The 19,956-nt window shown below is 37.2% G+C and overlaps 1 protein-coding gene across 3 annotated transcripts; it reads right to left on the bottom strand.

Moving 5' to 3' along the window:
• Positions 1-751: 751 nt before the first annotated feature.
• Positions 752-19,918, bottom strand: LOC116604293 (ankyrin-1). Of its 3 annotated transcripts, XM_048724140.1 has the most exons (12): positions 19,839-19,918; positions 19,653-19,759; positions 19,411-19,515; positions 17,989-18,084; positions 17,709-17,813; positions 15,122-15,214; positions 14,684-14,767; positions 14,418-14,501; positions 14,206-14,242; positions 5,125-5,206; positions 3,808-3,909; positions 752-2,980 (listed from the first exon to the last, which is right to left on the bottom strand). In XM_048724140.1, the coding sequence occupies exons 1-12, from the start codon at positions 19,840-19,842 to the stop codon at positions 2,959-2,961; spliced, it is 921 nt and encodes a 306-aa protein (XP_048580097.1). In that variant the 5' UTR covers positions 19,843-19,918; the 3' UTR covers positions 752-2,958. The 3 variants fall into 3 exon arrangements, with proteins under 3 accessions (XP_048580097.1, XP_048580098.1, XP_048580099.1); XM_048724141.1 differs by lacking the exon at positions 14,418-14,501; XM_048724142.1 differs by lacking the exon at positions 14,684-14,767.
• Between the last annotated feature and the right edge of the window lie 38 nt (positions 19,919-19,956).

Genomic DNA, 19,956 nt, shown 5'->3' with positions numbered 1-19,956 from the left:
TGGGTTAAGGAATCTTCAAATTTTGCCATATTGTACCTATAACTGCGCAACTCTCCTCAGCCAATCCTGAGTACGCGCCTAGGCAAGAAAAACACATTGAAGGCAGGCTTAAAATACTCAAGATACGTAAGATTTTGAACAAATTGTGTAAAACGTGCATATCGTTTACTTATAAAGCTTACTAGTGGAAGCAAGCAAAAACAATAGCTTGAAGAAGTCATTATATTCCCCACATAAAAAAGCTGTAACCTATAAACCTATAACCAAAATTATCAAAATATCCCTTGTCATGTTGTGCACATACTGTTTGGTTGCCTAGTTCTTACACGGAGCATTTCATTAAATATTAATCATATTACATGGCTTTTCCTTCCACGAGATTTTTTTCATTTTAGTTAGAAGCCGAAATGCGCTGAACCATACTGTTGTCTTTAGCGAAAATGTTAGTACCTTAACCGCGGGCCTAGAATAACGCAAAAAGCCCTATTTACATCAGCGTTGTAATTCATCAAAATGGTATTACGTTTTATCCATATCATATTCCATTAAAGAGCTATTTTATTTCAAATGTGTATGCAAAATTGTATGCAAAATTTTTCTTTATAGGGTGAACATGAACCGTAACTTAAGCTTATTTAGCACTGAAACACCCTAATCCTTTAACTATGGTGTCAGTTTTTTTTTCATGACATCATTACATGTTTTAGTTTTTAGCCTAAATTCTGAAAATAAACAACGAACTTTCCTCTTATTTGGTTGTAATATGCCTTCTTTAATCTCCGATGCGCGTAATAAATAGTCTTCGTAGCCGCTCGTGTCGGAGTCACCCAAAGTTCCCACTACGAGCGGCTGTAAAGAAGACTACGTAATAAAGCGTCTGCCAAAATCTGCTTTTATGGTTTAATATGCCAAACAAGCATATCTCTCCTGGAAAATCGCATGTAGTAAACTCCGCCCAAGAGCAGAAAAAGCGTTTCATCGTGCAAAAAATGGAATACTACACAGTAAAACCTCTTTAAAGAAACCTGTTCAATAAGGACATCTCGTTTTTAAGGACAGTTTCTGGGGCAAAATAAATGCGAAAAAGTATCATACGTTTTCTATAAAAATTTTAGCTTGCCTAAAAGAGGCCTAATTAAAGGGTCCGAACTTTGTCTCTATCAAGGTTCACTGATAAAATATTATGTAACTTTTATGTTTCTTATTTGTTCATTGCAATGTGGTACAAATGTATATTATTGAGCTTTCTGTAACAACGACAGAGACGAGATGTGGGGACAGGACCGGGTTTACTTGATCGCTGTTACAATAGCTACTTTACACAAGTAAATTTTAAGATAAAGTGGGGTATCGTACCGCATCCCTTTTGTATGCTCTCTTATGACGGCAAGCCCAATCGAGAGACCTTCACTGGCACCCCGAAAAACGTTTAGTTACTGGGATACCTGTGGTAGCCCAGTCATAAAATGCAACAACGTCGTCCCCAGGGTCTTCTGGGTAATTTTCAATATGGCGTCTAGCTGACGAAGACCCTGGCGGAGGCTGGCCCATTTCCACAGGTAGACCGACACTAGAGTATTTACCGAATCTAATTTGGCCGACAGATTGCCAAATTTGAGCGTGAAGGCAACTTATATATCTATCAACTGATTTATTTAAGCAAACTTCACTGGCAACTTCGGAAAACAGCAAATCGCCGTATGAAATTCGAACCACAATTCGACAAGATTCCAGAACTCCTGTACGCTGTACGAAGTTCAATAAGTGACTCAACCGAAGTATGTCTTGATCCCAATAAGACTGACATTACTCTGTGAGTCAGGTTCACAAAGAAATAGAACACGACTCTGCCAACACGAATAACTGGTTATTTGGATTGATTACTCTAAGTCACATCTCCATATTTTATCTGTGCAGCCTAAACACTTCTTTTAGAACCAGGAAAATGATGGTTGCTTCTCTCAAAAAGGAACTTCAAAAATAATAATTTCGTCCTTTCTGTTTGATTTATGCTTATATGGTTTTACATAATATAATCTTTGTCATTGAAACCCCCACGGTCCTTTGGAAGGGTGGGGGGATTAGACTTCGACCCTGTACAAAACAGAGAAAAGCCCCCACCCCTCGAGTCAAATGCCCCTACCCCTCAGGATGCTATGGGCAACTATCCGACAACAAGTCATCTAAAATAAGCCTTTATCTTTCAAAGCCAGTACACTTCAGCGAGTACATTTGTACCAATAACTATGAAAATAACAGTTACCTAAAAGATGGAAAAAATAAATCATGTTCATCTCGCATTAGTTATCATTCATAAGCGTTTTTGCACATTTCGCCGTGCAGCTGGCCACACGCTGATACATGGAATTGCTTGCTACAAAAGATAAAAAAGTTCAAGCCAGAAACTTACATGACATTTGTGACACTATTCACTTTTCCCAAACCCCCAGGGTGGGGACAAATTAAAAAACTGTCAATTGCCCCACCCCCTCGGGACAGCTTCTTGTTCAAAAGTGTTCTAAACCCCCACGTTAACCCCATGGGGGTGGGGGGTTTCAAATGACTAGTGCATAAGTTCCCAAAAAGGGATGTCTCTACCTTATTTCTGGGGGTTTGACAGAAATTATTATAAAATCTCTAGTAAAAAGGCACTCTAGAAATACTCCCCTGTACTTATAAAGATCAACCAACAAAACATTAGTAACCAGCCATTTGGATATTCTAAATAAATAAATGTTGTTGTTTACTTGTTACTTACATTTCAATAAAATTACATTGTTAATACAATAGGACTCACTTTGGGTGTTAAAATAAATTTAACCCTGATGTGATAGCACATTGAGGGCAAGATCTCAGGTATCCCAGTCAACCCTGCGTGCAAGATCTAGTTTCGTTTAAATAGGTTCTCAGCCAATGGGTGTTCGAAGGAGGACCTTCCAGCGCAGGCATGCCAGTGGGTTACTCTTGGACTTGCCGTGACCTTCATGATGATTATACGATTATTATTGACTTCGGAGGTAACGCACTACATGCTTGCCGTGCTAGTGCGCATGACAATCTTTATGCGTGACCACAATGATTGACAACATTCCAATCATTTTTGCACTTCCTTTCACTAGACCTAGACGATACCTAGAGTTACCTTCTCCCAAAGTATCCTGAAAACAATATGGACCCGCCTACAATTGGGGAGGGGCCAATTCCTGTTGACTCATAACTAAACAAAACACATCATTAACTCCCGGCATAAGTTGGCGGTAAATTGACTAAAATGCTAAAGTTCTGCTGACAACCTGCAATACATTTCACTTCAATTCCTATTAACTTTAAGATATCGCTGCGCCAGCCTTTTAGGTTGACTCACATGGGCTTGGGAGACAGAGCAAAAAAATGGCATGAAATTTTCGAGTTCTCAATATATAAGCTCAAATTTCCGCATACAAGGATTTCCTCTGACCAAAAGCTAAATTTCAAATTTTAAAGAAATTTAGAAGATATTAAATTTAGATATTATAGCGAGCAAAGTTGGCTTTATTTCTGATCAGAGACCGACTTCTCCCTAAAAACGAATACATACTTTAAACATTTGAAAATTGCACTTTAAGTCTCATATCTCGAAGATGAATCCATAAGAAAAAAAACACTTTTTGATATGTTGGTTTACATAACAAGGAACCTCTATGCAAAAATTCAAGCTTGTCAAAGTTAACCAGACCTTATTTTGGGAAAACTTGCCTTTTTTTGCTCTGTCGCTTGGGCAGGCTTTGGGTCAGTGGGAGGAGGCTACAATTTCAGTCGTCACTGTACCTAGGTTCTGGCGGTGCTGAGGGTAAAGGTCGACGAGAAACAGTGTCATCGACAGCTGCAGTGTCTTTCTCATCTCTGCTTGTTCTATCTTCAGACGATGACCTTTGATGATCACAATATAGCACAATATCAGCAGGATATAAGGTAGCACTGTACCTAAAATACAGCCCCTACTTCGGTATCCTCTCTGTTTTCAGACCCATAACAGTAGAATGTGGAGGGAAGCCCTTCCTCGCAGTACAAGTACAACATGTAATGAGTCCAGTTATGGCAGCCATGGTCTCCTGCCACAAGCCCCTTACCCCCTCTAGTAAATTTACAGTAATCTAGTAGATTAACCACTATTTGAAAATTTGGGAAATGCCATCTTTTGAAACACTCATGGAATGAGACAGTTTTTTTTTTGGACGAGAGTGTAAGTTTCCTTCCCATCAAAAGTACAAAGCCAACAAATATAAAAAAGATGTCTCATAGACACCTTTCTTTAAGCAAAAACCGTCCTTCTTTATAATCTCGCCAATGAGGGACAATAGCACAGAAGTAGGCAATAGGATCCATTCGATGATCATAGAATGTATGACACGCTGACATGTACAGAAAAAGACAATAGAATCCATTTGATTCTCATATAATGTATGACACACTAGCATGCACAGGAACAGACAATAGGATCCATTTGATGATCATGCAATGTATGACACGCTAGCATGCACAGAGAAAGACAATAAGATTCATTTGATGATCATATAATGTATGACACGCTGGCATGCATAGAAAAAGACAATAGGGTCCATTTGATGATCATACAATGTATGACACACTAGCATGCACAGGAACAGACAATAGGATCCATTTGATGATCATACAATGTATGACATGCTGGCATGCACAGAGAAAGACAATAAGATTCATTTGATGATCATATAATGTATGACACACTGGCATGCACAGAAAAAGACAATAGGATCCATTTGATGATCATACAATGTATGGCATGCTGGCATGCACAGGAACAGACAATAGGGCCCATTTGATGATCATACAATGTATAACACGCTTCATGCATAGAAAAAGACAATAGGATCCATTTGATAACCATACAATGTATGACACGCTAACATGCACAGAAAAAGACAATAGAATCCATTTGATGATCATACAATGTATGACACGCTGGCATGTACAGAAAAAAGACAATAGGATCCATTTGATGATCATACAATGAAGAGACAATAAGCGCCACCACCCCCTAATAAGCACCGTACAGGAAAGCTAAAGAAGGAGTATTGAAGACAAAAGAGGAATTCTCCTACTTACATGCTGACACTGGCGTTAGCTCCGATAGCTGCTGTAGCATTGCCCGTCACAGTAATGTAGATGACTGTACCAGGGGCTATTGCTGCAGCAATATAAAATGTAAAGGAATTCCCTTAAATTATTAATGTTTGTTGGATAAATTTGAACTTTTTTAATGGTCAGTGAAGGAGTAACCTTGTGGGTATAGTACCAAAGATATACTCAGTCACTAACGAACCAATGGGTTTAGGTGAGGACTAGTCAAACTAGTGAGGGGTTTACCCTTGGTTCTATTGGCATGCTACACAGCATAAAGTACAGTACTGACGGAAAGTAATGCAAAAGAAATTGGCCGAAGTTCGCTGAATTACCTACACCCGAACTTCGGCAAATTTCGGCACGGCCGAAATTCTTTTGTTTTACACGCTCCCGATCTTCGGCGATTTTCGACTGAGCGACGATTCTAAGGCAAACGCATTCTAGCCGAATTTCTCCGTATTTCACCTTCCCAAATTTCGGATGGGCTAATATGTACAGCAGAAAATCTAGAGAATGTACAGATACTAAATGTTTGTTGGCAGAGCGACACAGGGTTTTATCATTATTAGCAGGGAGGGATACCGTACATTGAACGAAGGGAAATCAAAACACGTAATCACACCAGAGTGAAGTTAGTTCCTTATTCGCAGTTCCTTTTTCGTCTGTTTCCTTGTTCGCTCAGTTCCTTATTCAAATCCGGGGGGTTACTTACATGATACCTTTTACTTCGAGTTGAAACAGTATTTAGGCATAACAGTTTATTCAGAACAAGTCCAACAGCATTTTCGTCGGGTAAATTTGGATGCTTTAACGTGCTCGCTGCTAAGCGGAGCTGTGAACATGAGACTCTATCTGCTACAAAAGGTCAAATTACGCTATGCGTGCAATCGCTTTCACAAATGAATCTAGCAAAAGAGAGGAAATCTACCTCTCATCTAATAAATGTATTTATATCTTGGGCTCTCTTTCCAAACGCATTAATATATTTAGAGGAGAAATATTCACGCTTTACTTGACTACGTAAGCGTGCAGAAGGAAACCACAATTTGACAGATAGTGCTTGTTGTCAATTAACACCTTGGCTACCAGATAAGGCTCTGTCAAAACAAATAGATTAGTGCAGTGACACGAATAGGGAACTGTTCCTTATTTAAGTTAGTTTTCGCGAATAAGGAAATGGAATCTCCCAACGTCCGATTTCGTTTTACCACTTATCAGAATAAGGAATAGACTATGAAGAGGATTGTCAGTGTTTGCTCATCATTTCTCAATAAAGGAAATGAAATTTCATAACGCCCGATTTCGCTTTAACGACTCCTTTCGAAAGAGTTCTCGAAAAAGGAAATGGTATTTCATAACTCCCGATCTCGTTTTAACTACTTATCCGAATAAGGAATAGACTAAAAAGAGGGTCGTTAGTGTTTTCTAAACATTTCTCGAATAAAGAAATGGAATTTTAAAGCGCCCGATCTCGTTTTAACTACTTATCCGAATAAGGAATAGACTAAAAAGAGGGTCGTTAGTGTTTTCTAAACATTTCTCGGATAAGGAAATGGTATTTCATAACGCCTGATTTCGTTTTAACTACTTATCCGAATAAGGAATAGACTAAAAAGAGGGTCGTTTGTGTTTCCTAAACATTTCTCGAATAAGGAAATGGAATCTCCCAACGTCCGATTTCGTTTTACCACTTATCAGAATAAGGAATAGACTATGAAGAGGATTGTCAGTGTTTGCTCATCATTTCTCAATAAAGGAAATGAAATTTCATAACGCCCGATTTCGCTTTAACGACTCCTTTCGAAAGAGTTCTCGAAAAAGGAAATGGTATTTCATAACTCCCGATCTCGTTTTAACTACTTATCCGAATAAGGAATAGACTAAAAAGAGGGTCGTTAGTGTTTTCTAAACATTTCTCGAATAAAGAAATGGAATTTTAAAGCGCCCGATCTCGTTTTAACTACTTATCCGAATAAGGAATAGACTAAAAAGAGGGTCGTTAGTGTTTTCTAAACATTTCTCGGATAAGGAAATGGTATTTCATAACGCCTGATTTCGTTTTAACTACTTATCCGAATAAGGAATAGACTAAAAAGAGGGTCGTTTGTGTTTCCTAAACATTTCTCGAATAAGGAAATGGAATCTCCCAACGTCCGATTTCGTTTTACCACTTATCCGAATAAGGAATAAACTATGAAGAGGATTGTCAGTGTTTGCTCATCATTTCTCAATAAAGGAAATGAAATTTCATAACTCCCGATTTCGCTTTAACTACTCCTTTCGAAAGAGTTCTCGAAAAAGGAAATGGTTATTCATAACTCCCGATCTCGTTTTAACTACTTATCCGAATAAGGAATAGACTAAAAAGAGGGTTTTTTATATTTTCTAAACATTTCTCGAATAAGGAAATGGAATCTCATAACGCCCGATCTCGTTTTAACTACTTATCCGAATAAGGAATATACTAAAAAGAGGGTCGTTAGTGTTTTCTAAACATTTCTCGAAAAAGGAAATGGTATTTCATAACGCCTGATTTCTTTTTAAATATTTATTCGAATAAGGAATCTACTTTAAAGAGGATTGTTAGTATTTTCTCACAATTTGTTTAGAGGAGTATATTCGCGCTTTAGAAAAAAGGAAATCAGGCGTTATGAAATACCTTTTTCCTTTTCGAGAAATGTTTAGAAAACACAAACGGCCCTCTTTTTAGTCTATTCCTTATTCGGATAAGTAGTTAAAACGAAATCAGGCGTTATGAAATACCATTTCCTTATTCGAGAAATGTTTAGAAAACACTAACGACCCTCTTTTTAGTCTATTCCTTATTCGGATAAGTAGTTAAAACGAGATCGGGAGTTATGAAATACCATTTCCTTTTTCGAGAACTTTTTCGAAAGGAGTCGTTAAAGCGAAAAAGGGCGTTATGAAAATTCATTTCCTTTATTGAGAAATGATGAGCAAACACTGACAATCCTCTTCATAGTCTATTCCTTATTCGGATAAGTGGTAAAACGAAATCGGACGTTGGGAGATTCCATTTCCTTATTCGCGAAAACTAACTTGAATAAGGAACAGTTCCCTATTCGTGTCACTGCACTAATCTATTTGTTTTGTCAGAGCCTTATCTAGTAGCCAAGGTGTTAATTGACAACAAGCACTATCTATCAAATTGTGGTTTTGTTAGCAAGGTCAAATTCACACGACATACTTACGTAGTCAACTAAAGCGCGAATATACTCCTCTAAACAAATTGTGAGAAAATACTAACAATCCTCTTTAAAGTAGATTCCTTATTCGAATAAATATTTAAAAAGAAATCAGGCGTTATGAAATACCATTTCCTTTTTCGAGAAATGTTTAGAAAACACTAACGACCCTCTTTTTAGTATATTCCTTATTCGGATAAGTAGTTAAAACGAGATCGGGCGTTATGAGATTCCATTTCCTTATTCGAGAAATGTTTAGAAAATATAAAAAACCCTCTTTTTAGTCTATTCCTTATTCGGATAAGTAGTTAAAACGAGATCGGGAGTTATGAAATACCATTTCCTTTTTCGAGAACTCTTTCGAAAGGAGTAGTTAAAGCGAAATCGGGAGTTATGAAATTTCATTTCCTTTATTGAGAAATGATGAGCAAACACTGACAATCCTCTTCATAGTTTATTCCTTATTCGGATAAGTGGTAAAACGAAATCGGACAATGGGAGATTCCATTTCCTTATTCGAGAAATGTTTAGGAAACACAAACGACCCTCTTTTTAGTCTATTCCTTATTCGGATAAGTAGTTAAAACGAAATCAGGCGTTATGAAATACCATTTCCTTATCCGAGAAATGTTTAGAAAACACTAACGACCATCTTTTTAGTCTATTCCTTATTCGGATAAGTAGTTAAAACGAGATCGGGCGCTATGAAATTCCATTTCTTTATTCGAGAAATGTTTAGAAAACACTAACGACCCTCTTTTTAGTCTATTCCTTATTCGGATAAGTAGTTAAAACGAGATCGGGAGTTATGAAATACCATTTGCTTTTTCGAGAACTCTTTCGAAAGGAGTCGTTAAAGCGAAATCGGGCGTTATGAAATTTCATTTCCTTTATTGAGAAATGATGAGCAAACACTGACAATCCTCTTCATAGTCTATTCTTTATTCGGATAAGTGGTAAAACGAAATCGGACGTTGGGAGATTCCATTTCCTTATTCGCGAAAACTAACTTGAATAAGGAACAGTTCCCTATTCGTGTCTCGGCCCTAATCTATTTGTTTTGACAGGGCCTTATCTGGTAGCCAAGGTGTTAATTGACAACAAGCACTATCTGTCAAATTGTGGTTTCCTTCTACACGCGTACGTAGTCAAGTAAAGCGTGAATATTTATCCTCTAAATATATTAATGCGTTTGGAAAGAGAGCCCAAGATATAAATACATTTATTAGATGAGAGGTAGATTTCCTCTTTTTTGCTAGATTCATTTGTGAAAGCGATTGCACGCATAGCGTAATTTGACCTTTTGTAGCAGATAGAGTCTCATGTTCACAGCTCCGCTTAGCAGCGAGCACGTTAAAGCATCCAAATTTACCCGAAGAAAATGCTGTTGGACTTGTTCTGAATAAACTGTTATGCCTAAATACTGTTTCAACTCGAATTAAAAGGTATCATGTAAGTACCCCCCCCCGGATTTGAATAAGGAACTGAGCGAATAAGGAAACAGACGAAAAAGGAACTGCGAATAAGGAACTAACTTCACTCTGGTCGTAATGACTTGAGAATACCGTTGTTCTTGTATATTTGCGGGTATATTTCTTTATGAAGAAACTAACAGGACCGAACACTCCATGACACTTCTTTTTCCAATTCTCAGTTCGAGTTGATCGATTTTATAATCAATAACCCGAAAGCCGCGCGTGAAGCGGAAGATTTATCACCCTTTTACAAAGTATGTATTCAGATGTTAGATCATCAGTTAGCTAGACCAGGGTATAACGCCTTCCTTTTCTTCTTACGTTGGGGTGAAACAGGGATGCAACCTAAGCCCAACCCTTTTCAACATCTTCATCAATGATATTCCAGAAATATTCTCTTCATCGTGCGGCCCAGTAAAACTCGGTAATACATCAAAACTTTACTGTTTCCTCTATGCTGATGATTTGGTTATACTATCCGACTCTTCGACTCGACGAAAATTGCCTCCAGAAACTAAAAATGTACGCAGATAAATGGAAGCTCACAGTTAATATGAAAAAATCTAAAGTATTAGTTTTTGGTCCGCAACAATCGCTTCATGTTCTAGTTGTGTCGAGATGTAGAAAGTTTTCATCACAGAGAAAACCATTCCACTGCCCGGAAAAAGTGGGCCAATCAAGGCTTACATCATTTTATCGGATTTCCTTCCAACCAATCAGGTTTCATCTCTGTCAAATGATTTGACATTTAGCTGTCACAGTGCGCCTAAAAATATAAACAGCTTTGCGAAATTATTACAAGTTTTTTTTACGAAATGATACTTTATTTACTTGTTCTTTGTCTTTCTTTCGAAAAATGTCGATGCCACAGCAATTTTTGGGGTGCAAGTTGTCTACAGACAACTTAAACTTTGGAAATTATGTCGGGAACCCGTATCGGCACGCTACGCAAAAGCTTTGTTTTGATAAACGCTCTTCCTCGCCAGGGAGTTCGAAAACTTCTCTGGGGGCATTTTTCTAAATAACCGGTAATTGCCGGGTCTGTTAGGTTACCGGGAGAGTTTTGGGGATAATTTTTCGGGCAAAGGAGCGTGTCTGAAAAATGAGTGCAACTACAATTTTTAATGGGACAAATAATAAACGACGATTAAAATTGTTCATTGACATTGGCGCGCACATGAGAATATTTCCTCCATGAAAAGCACAACAAAATTTGCTGAATTACCTCATTAGGATCACTGATTCCATATGAACCTTTCGCGCTGTGTAGCCATTTGGGAAACAAAAGGTAGACTAAATAATAACTGAATTTGGGGGGGGGGGGGTCGTAGCTTTAGGGGTCGTAGCTTTTGGGGTCACAGGTTTTAGGTATTAGGTTTTAGGTCTTCGTTTTGTAGACACCCTTTCGAAAAACTACAACTGAAGTTTTTCAAGCGTATACTAGGAGTCCACTCAAAAACTACAAATTTAACTATATATGGAGAACTGGGAAAAGCCCCACTAATAGTACAAATTTCTTCCCTGGTGGCAAAATATTGGTGCCGAATAAAAAGTAGGATATATGAAAACACCTTAGTGGGGGAAACGGCGAAGATCAGCCTTTCTTCAACATCTAATGTCCCTGTAAGGTTTATCAATTCCCTATTTGCTTGGTGTGATTTAAAGACACTACAGGAAATAGATGTTGAAGGCCAACAAATTCATACCCTAGGAAAATATATTAAGAAAGTACTATATAAAAGTTATGCAACATTTTGGAAAACACAGGCACAGTTAAATCAAAATAGTGGAAAGCTACGCACTTATTGCAAGATCAAGACAAATTTTAAACTAGAAAAAAAATTATCAGAAGCTAACGTTAGACGCCATTGCATGACGCATGACTGTAATTAAATATTATGAATAGTGGATAGGCATATAAGCCAACCTACTTTAAATATTATCCTAATATACCTGTATTGGTATTTATTGGAATAAAGTTATTATTATTATTGTTCCCCGGGTCTTCCCGCGAGTTCTAAAAATATCATGAAAATATCAAGCCGCGTTTTGCAAATATCATCGAGCTGTATGATAGCTTTTAGAATAGGGGAAACCAAAATACTTTAGGCTAACATTACATGATTGTTATAATAAAGCTTTAGAACAGCGAGATGAATGTAAAGATCTTGAGATGCGTGACATTTCCATTGTCTGGACTACGCAAAAGCGACATGCTTTCCGCGGTCACATACACATGTAAACATCAAACTCCGAACAATTTTTATACGAATGAAATCTATTTTCCATGCTTAACACATTGACCCCTCAACCGGCCTGTACCGGCTTTGGGAAGTACCCACAACCCAAAAAATTCATAAATGCAAAATAAACACAACAAGATAAAGATACTCAGGCATCAGTCTAAGGGATAAATGGTCTTGCAGATATGCATACAACCAAGGTGTTGGCATCTACTCTTAAGCCAAATAATAGCACAGGTTCTTTGACAAATCTCAAATCGAACAAGGAGAGAAAAGCAGAATCACCCCTCTCAATAAAACGCTCAAAATACCACACAAGGGAGAGAGATCAGCAAACACAGCTCAAGACACAAATAGATACCTTTATTCTGATCCTCCAGGTACATTCCCATGGCCTCAAAACACAATGTCCACTACTTGAAGGCTTGTACAACCACGAAGATGTCTTTACGGATTGCAAAGCATTCTGGGAGATCCAGGGGAAAATTCACGAGGGGAGGGCCAGTCAACACTTCTCTCCCCAAAGTCAGATGGTCTTTTCACCCCAAAGCCAAACAAATCAATTCCAGGTCATACAGACCCAGAATAGCAGTGTAAACAATTTTGGAATCAATTTGGTTTCAGAAAAGACATCATTTAGGAGAGCTGTGGTGATTCATTAGAAAATTATTTTCTCATCCAGGCAAAGCCAAACAAGAAAAAATCATCATGAATCCACCTTTGCTTGCAAATATCCATAAGCAAAGCACTCAATTATGCCCCAAAAGACTTCATGATGTCCTGAGACGCTCTCCTAATATGCTCATAGCTGTATTTTTATGAAAAATACAAGCAACCATCAACTTGTGCTCGCTTCAGCACAACGACGAGGGATTAAAAGTGGGGACCGCAAAGCACTGTTGGAAAGCTTGGATACCGCTGACTAGGTGCAGCTGTGTTTGACTTTGACGGGCTGTATAAAACTCAGAATAGGGGGGGAGGTATCTGTTTTCAGTCTGTTTTTTGAAAATTCAGCTCAAAAAAAGCCAGGAGTCAATGGGTTAACATATTTCTTATGTCACATGTGTTGTTCGATGATCGCGTGTGTGTGGAGCTTCGATGATAAAGCTAACATTAACGATACGAAGAAGTAAATTTTCCACGCTTAAACGTTTTTAGCCTTTTTGACCTGCGTTAAGTTAAATTTACTTGCCTTGAAGCGCAAATCGTGTGTTGTTCGATGATCCCATGTGTCTGTTCTCCTAAATAACATAGAGCCTTCGAATGCTGTCTCGGCCTTAGGAAAGTACGGTGTACAGATTAAGAGCTCACTTCAAACGAAAATCGAAAACAATAGCCCTAAAACTTCGCCGAAATTCGTATGCCGAAATTTCGGCTGGTTTAAACAGCCAAAAATACCGTAACCGAACTTCGGCGAAAACATCCGAAATTACGGATTGAAAACAAAAGGACGTAATTCGGTGAACTTCGGCCAATTTCTTTTGCATTACTTTCCGTCAGTACTGTATACACCTATTGCAAAATACATACAAAACACATACACCTTTTTAAAAAAAAAACGTTGTCACTGCAAACGGCAAATGGTGACTGACAAATGGTAGTTCTAAGATCGAAAGGACCGATGGACATCATAATATTTGTTCCGAATTCAGAAACATATTAAATGAAACATACAGTACAACTATCAGTTTAACATAATTAAAATATTGTTCTGATATCGCTTCAGACCTTTACTTTTACAAATGATTACTTCCAATAAACACCTTTCGGCCATAGAACTGCCATTTGGCAATAATTGGAATTCACACTGACAACCTATAGGTCACATAAAGATAACCCTAACTATTCTAGTTTACCTTATCTAACCAATATTTTACAAAATGTAGAGAATTTTAAAGCATGCTGTAGAAAAATCAACAACCACTCTTTGAAGGCTCTAGTCCATTTCAGCATTTCCCCACCCAGGATTGTCATTATTTTACCTCCATACAATACAGGCAGCCAAAGGGACACTTACCCCCCCCCCCCCCCCTTCTAAGCCCCCCCCCCCCCCCCTTAGATCCGCTACTGCCACCCTGTTCTGCACTCTGCCTTTTAAGTGGTGATTTTTCCATAAGACTAGTTTGGAATCTTACATACCTGGGTCAATGGCCACAGGTCCTTGATAAACTGGATTCTGTAAATAAAAATCATTTCATCTAGAATAAAGAAACCTGTTTATTAATAGTAACAAAGTATTAAGACTCAATGCTCTTTTACTATAAGAGACTTATCTCTGATGTCTTTTTCTAGATCAGCCAAAAATGTAAAAAATGCAGGTAACATACAGTACAATGGAAAAAAACAAATACCTGAATTGTCTGCTGAGGAGGTGGTGGGGACTCAAGGATCTCCGTGATATCCTGCCTGTTTTCAGTTTTTGCTTTCAACAGAGACTATGAGAGAAATATGTTAAAAATTAAATGCACTTGAATAAAAATTACAACATGCATAAAAGGCAAATAACACACATTCACCTCTTTTACTATAAGAGACTTATCTCTGATGTCTTTTTCTAGATCAGCCAAAAATGTAAAAAATGCAGGTAACATACAGTACAATGGAAAAAAACAAATACCTGAATTGTCTGCCGAGGGGGTGGTGGGGACTTAAGGATCTCCGTGATATCCTGCCTGTTTTCAGTTTTTGCTTTCAACAGAGACTATGAGAGAAATATGTAAATAATTTAATGCACTTGAATAAAAATTACAACATGCATAAAAGGCAAATAACACACATTCACCTATTTCAAATAATGCACTCAGAGAATCCATGAGTCGCAGCCCACAGTGCTTCATGAACCATGGGTATCAAATAAATGAGGATACATGTGAGGGTAAATAAAAACAAATCCAGGTCATGAAATTTGTAGCATTCTTGTTTTTGTGTCTGTAAACAATGGCATGGTTCAAGAAGACCAGGATTCAGCCATTTAACATTTCCCATGAGCCATTAAGGGTTATAACACATAGATGCTCAAATGCAACCTTATTTGAAATAGGTATATAACACTTACTTTTTTATCTGCATTTGCATCATAACTTCTTAATATCCTGACACTTTCTTTATTCAGGGACTTGACAGCCCAAAACATAGGTGTTTCACTATCCTGAAATTTCCAAAAAATACCAAATAGGTGTTAGCAACTAAAATTAATATTTTCCAGATAAGATGACCAGACTGACCAGATAACATCAAGAAAAAAAAAAGATGCAATTTTCTGAATATTTGAAGTTTTATACTGGATATATATATATATATATTTATATATATATATATATATATATATATAAAATGATGGTTGAAGGCTTTCATAGAAAGTGCTCAATACTCGAAAGTAGAGCGGTGTATAGTGTTGGTTTGAGAAAAATACAAACTACATAGGTTTCCCTACAGGTCTGTTTCGTGGTTGCCCACTCATCAGGGGATTTGCAAAAAAACTTTGCCCCTGATGAGTGGGCAACCACGAAACAGACCTGTAGGGAAACCTATGTAGTTTGTATTTTTCTCAAACCAACACTATATATATATATATATATATATATATATATATATATATATATATATATATATATATAGTCAGCCAACAGCCAGTCTATCTAAAAGGATCCAAGATACCAGGGCTCAGTAGCGAAAATATAAATATAGTAGTGTGAAGAAAGATGCTACGATTCCCAACATTATTAAAAATTTCTAAACGTTTCGGCCCTTCGGCCTTTTTCAGTATAAAATAAGTTAAAAAGCTAAAAAATACAATGGGCTAAAAATTACAACCTTACATACTTACAACTTGTGAATTCTTTAAAGATAGTGTACTTAAATTACATCATTTTAATGGCGATTACAAATTGTTGATAAAGCTATGTGTTATTGAAATGAATTCGATTCTTCGACTTATACTCCCTGCGTTTATTTAGACCATGGGGAGCCAAAGTAAATAATTGCATCATCCAGTATGCTTCTCTATTGAGAAGAACACTGTCTAGACCAATCAGATCCTGCCTAGCTATTGTTTTAATTACAATGAAATCAAAATCACTCAAATTATGCTTGCTGCAGTTGAAGTGCTTGGCGACTTCACATGTTTTCTTGTTGGTTCTCATACTGGACTTATGATTGCGAAAGCATAGGTATATATATATATATATATCGTTCGTATCGATTGTTATCGTTCAAAGGTTTTGTAAGCTCTCATGATAATAACACAAACTTTGGATTCTGGTAAATTGATGCAGATATATTTATATTCACTCCCAGGAAAAGTGGTATTGAGAAAACCGGGACTAAGGCTGGAAAATACTGTACCAGCTGACAGGCTGAGCTGATTTATAACCCTGACCATAACACATTGACCCCTCATGGTCTGTACCAGCCTTGAGAAGTACCCACAACCCAAAAAATTCATAAATACAAAATAAAGACACACAAGAAGAAGATACAGTACTCAGGCATCAGTCTAAGGGATAAATCGTCATCCAAAAAATAGCCCAGGTTTTTGACAAATTTCAAATCATACAAGGAAAAAAAAGCAGAATAACCTCTCTGAAAAACATGAAAAATACAAGCAGTCATCAATTTGTGCTCGTATCAGCACAGCAAAAAAGGGATTAAAAATGGGACTGCAAAGCACTGTTGGAAAGCTAGAATACCGCTGGCTGGGAAAAGCAGTGTTTGGGGGTGGTATCTGTTTTCTGTCTGTTTTTTGTAAATTCAGCTAAAAAATAGCCAGGAGTCAATGGGTTAAACAGGTTTAAACAAGGTATAAACCACTGATCACTGTCAAAGATGCAAGGTTTTCATTCCCACTAGATTTTGTTGTGTTTAATATCAAGTTTGAAATAATGTATAAAAACAACAAAATTGCAAAAGCATTAACAGTGCAAAATCATCTCTGAGAACTGGACAGAAGGTTGTTCAATCATGTCATTTCATTTTCTCATTCAAACAAGTGAAGACTGGTTTTGAACTATATCTCATCATAAAACGTGTGCGCAAACTTTTCTTCTGGGTTTGGGTGCTTTCTGTTACGCCAGCGCATATTTTCCGTTACACCAGCACAATTTTTCATTTATATTCTGTGAAACAGCAAACTCGCGAGTTTGGTTTTCGTGTGAAATGTCACATATTTGTTGTTGTTGTTGTTGTTGCTGTTGTTGTTGTTTTTGTTGTTGTTGTTGTTGTTGTTGGAGAAAATGAATTCCATACACCCTAGCTCTCTGTCATGCCCCATGCTTACATAACACTCTTTTTAACTAAGGAATGATTAAAGCAATCTTGGGCTCTAGTTTTTCTATGTTTACAGAGATTTGTAATTGTCTAGGGCTAATGACGACTCCAACCAGGTTACCCCTTTTATACTGCAGGTCCTTCTTTTAAACTTATGAACCATTTGCCTGGCATTGATAAACACATCCTTGCCTATGGCAGAGGATACAGCCCACACACACCTACCCATAAAACCAAATAGAATAAAATAAATTTTTGTTACTATACAGCAAAGCAAAGATTATGTCTGATATGGGGGCTTAATATAAAAAAAATACTTTTTTTATCAGCACATGAGACCTTGACAAAGACAAATGTTCAACAATGAAATGAAATACCTCATTTGTTGTATTGACTTGATGATGACATTTGATTAAGAGTTCGCATAGAACTTTTGCTTCACCACTCTTTGCAGCAAAATGCAAGGCATTGTTACCATACTCCTATAACATAAGAGAAGAAACTGGTAAATAACACAACTGTGCAACAGCTAGATTTTGGTAAAAGATGGTAGGAGATGTGGTAAATAGTGTGGTTAATGTGTTAAGATATAACAAACAGCTGCTTGGTATAATTGCAAAATAATGTTATATTATCCCACTGTAATCAGAAGCTTACATCAGTTTTATTCACATCAGCACATTTTTGCAATAATTGCATCACCATTTCTGTATTCCCAGACTCTGCTGCTAAATGCAAGGATGTTTTACCCTTCTGTTAATAAACAAACACAACATAATGACAAGTTAAAAAAGGCGAAAATAATATTTAGAGAAGGGAACAAATATGCAGATAAAAGAGAGAGATGAAACAAGAAATACATTCTTCTATCTACACAGTATACATTACGGGAAGGTCTTGCACTAAGAATACTGTGGCAGTCACATCAGAGAGCCACCCCAAAATTTACATAATTTTAGGCCTAGATAAATCATTAATCCTGAAATTTTTATATTAAAATCCTAATATAACAGGGATTTGTTACTTGTGAGGTTAAACTGCCAATCGATTGGCTTGAAAATGAGCAGTATTTCTTCTGAATTAATTCCTTAAAATCTTCCATAAATCTTTTCATTTCCAAAAAATTGTTTTCTCATCTATCAAATGCTTTGCTACTCAATATATATATCCTATTCAATGAGTGATTAAGTAGCAAAATCAATTTGAGTATAATTTTATGGGGCTCCAAGACAATTTTTCAAAGAAAGAAGCTACAGAGCTACACACCAGGTAAAATATTAATAATAAAAGATGGGAAAAGTGCTGAGTACATTTTTACTAAAACCATCCCCTCTGGAATACATATGCCATGGTTACACTTGGATGCCAACCGAGGTCTCAGTTAACTCTGAACCCAGGTTGATCCTGGTTCATATTGTACCCTCACTTTAGATACCATAGTTGAGATGTCAAAACCCAATAGGCAATTCCAGCCGAAATGCACACGCACACAGCATGTCTGTTACTGTATTAGATTCGTCAAACTATACAATCTGGTAGGTGTGGTAGCCGGCCTCAGCATTTCTGAATAAAAACAAGTGTGTGTACTTATAGCAGGAATATCCTATTAGCAAGGAGTCAATTGTCATCCTTATTTGTTTGAGAATCATTTTAGATCCCATGACAATTGCAACCTGCGACACAAGGATTGACTCCTTGATTATTTGCTATTGACATCAAAGGTAGAGTGTGCTTGTGCAACTGCACAAAAAGTCAACCAAGATCAAGCTGGGTTCAGTTGACTGAAACTTTAACCATAGCCTAACCATGGCAACAGTGAACTGAACACCTGGGAACGTAGCAGGGGGAAGGGTACTGGGGGTACATGCCCCCCCCCACCCCCCTACCCCAATATTTTGAAAAACCACAAGGAAATGACCAGTAGGGGCGTGGCTGTGCCTCAAATATTTTCTTAATGTTTAAATATTGTGCCCCTCCTATATTTTAAAGGTTGCTTCGGGACTGAAACCTCAAAACTTCAAGTTTTAGTGACTGTTTAAAAAAGAACAGTGTCAATGAAATAATTTAAATTGAACTTACTTTAGTGCTTGCATTGATATCACAGCCCTTGTCGCAAAGCCACTCAAATACCTCTGGACTAAATTTTTTCCCCTCCGCCAAAAAATGCAATGCACGGAATCCAAGCTGCGAAACAAAAAAATATATGATTGTCACAACTTCGGACATTGCTTGTTTCTATATGTTATATACAATAAGAAAAAAAATGGCATGTGTAGTTTCTGGTCTGCTGGACAATACTTGGAGTCTATCTACTATCTTACCGTATTCAATGCTCCTGTAACATCTCCCTGACATGCTTCTTGGACACTATTCAAATCACCTTCTTGGATAGCAGCTATAAAACCTTTTTGCCATTCGCGATTACTGGCTATAAAGGAATAGGAAAAAGAAAATCATTAAGAATATATTCGACTTAAGAAAATACCTATCATCTGGAAAATAAATACCCATGAGTTTAGTTTCTAGGAGACTAACTTCTTCTTTATGATTTATGCCGGGAAATGAAGGTAATTTCGATTTTTTTTGGGTCAGCGGTGTGCTCATACCCAGGCCTTATCATGTTTT

The sequence above is a fragment of the Nematostella vectensis genome, chromosome 2 (genome assembly GCF_932526225.1).
Source record: "Nematostella vectensis chromosome 2, jaNemVect1.1, whole genome shotgun sequence".
In the NCBI taxonomy this organism is placed as follows: domain Eukaryota; kingdom Metazoa; phylum Cnidaria; class Anthozoa; order Actiniaria; family Edwardsiidae; genus Nematostella; species Nematostella vectensis.
The sequence above is the reverse complement of the archived record's forward strand: the minus strand, read 5'-3'. Positions and strand labels throughout refer to the sequence as shown.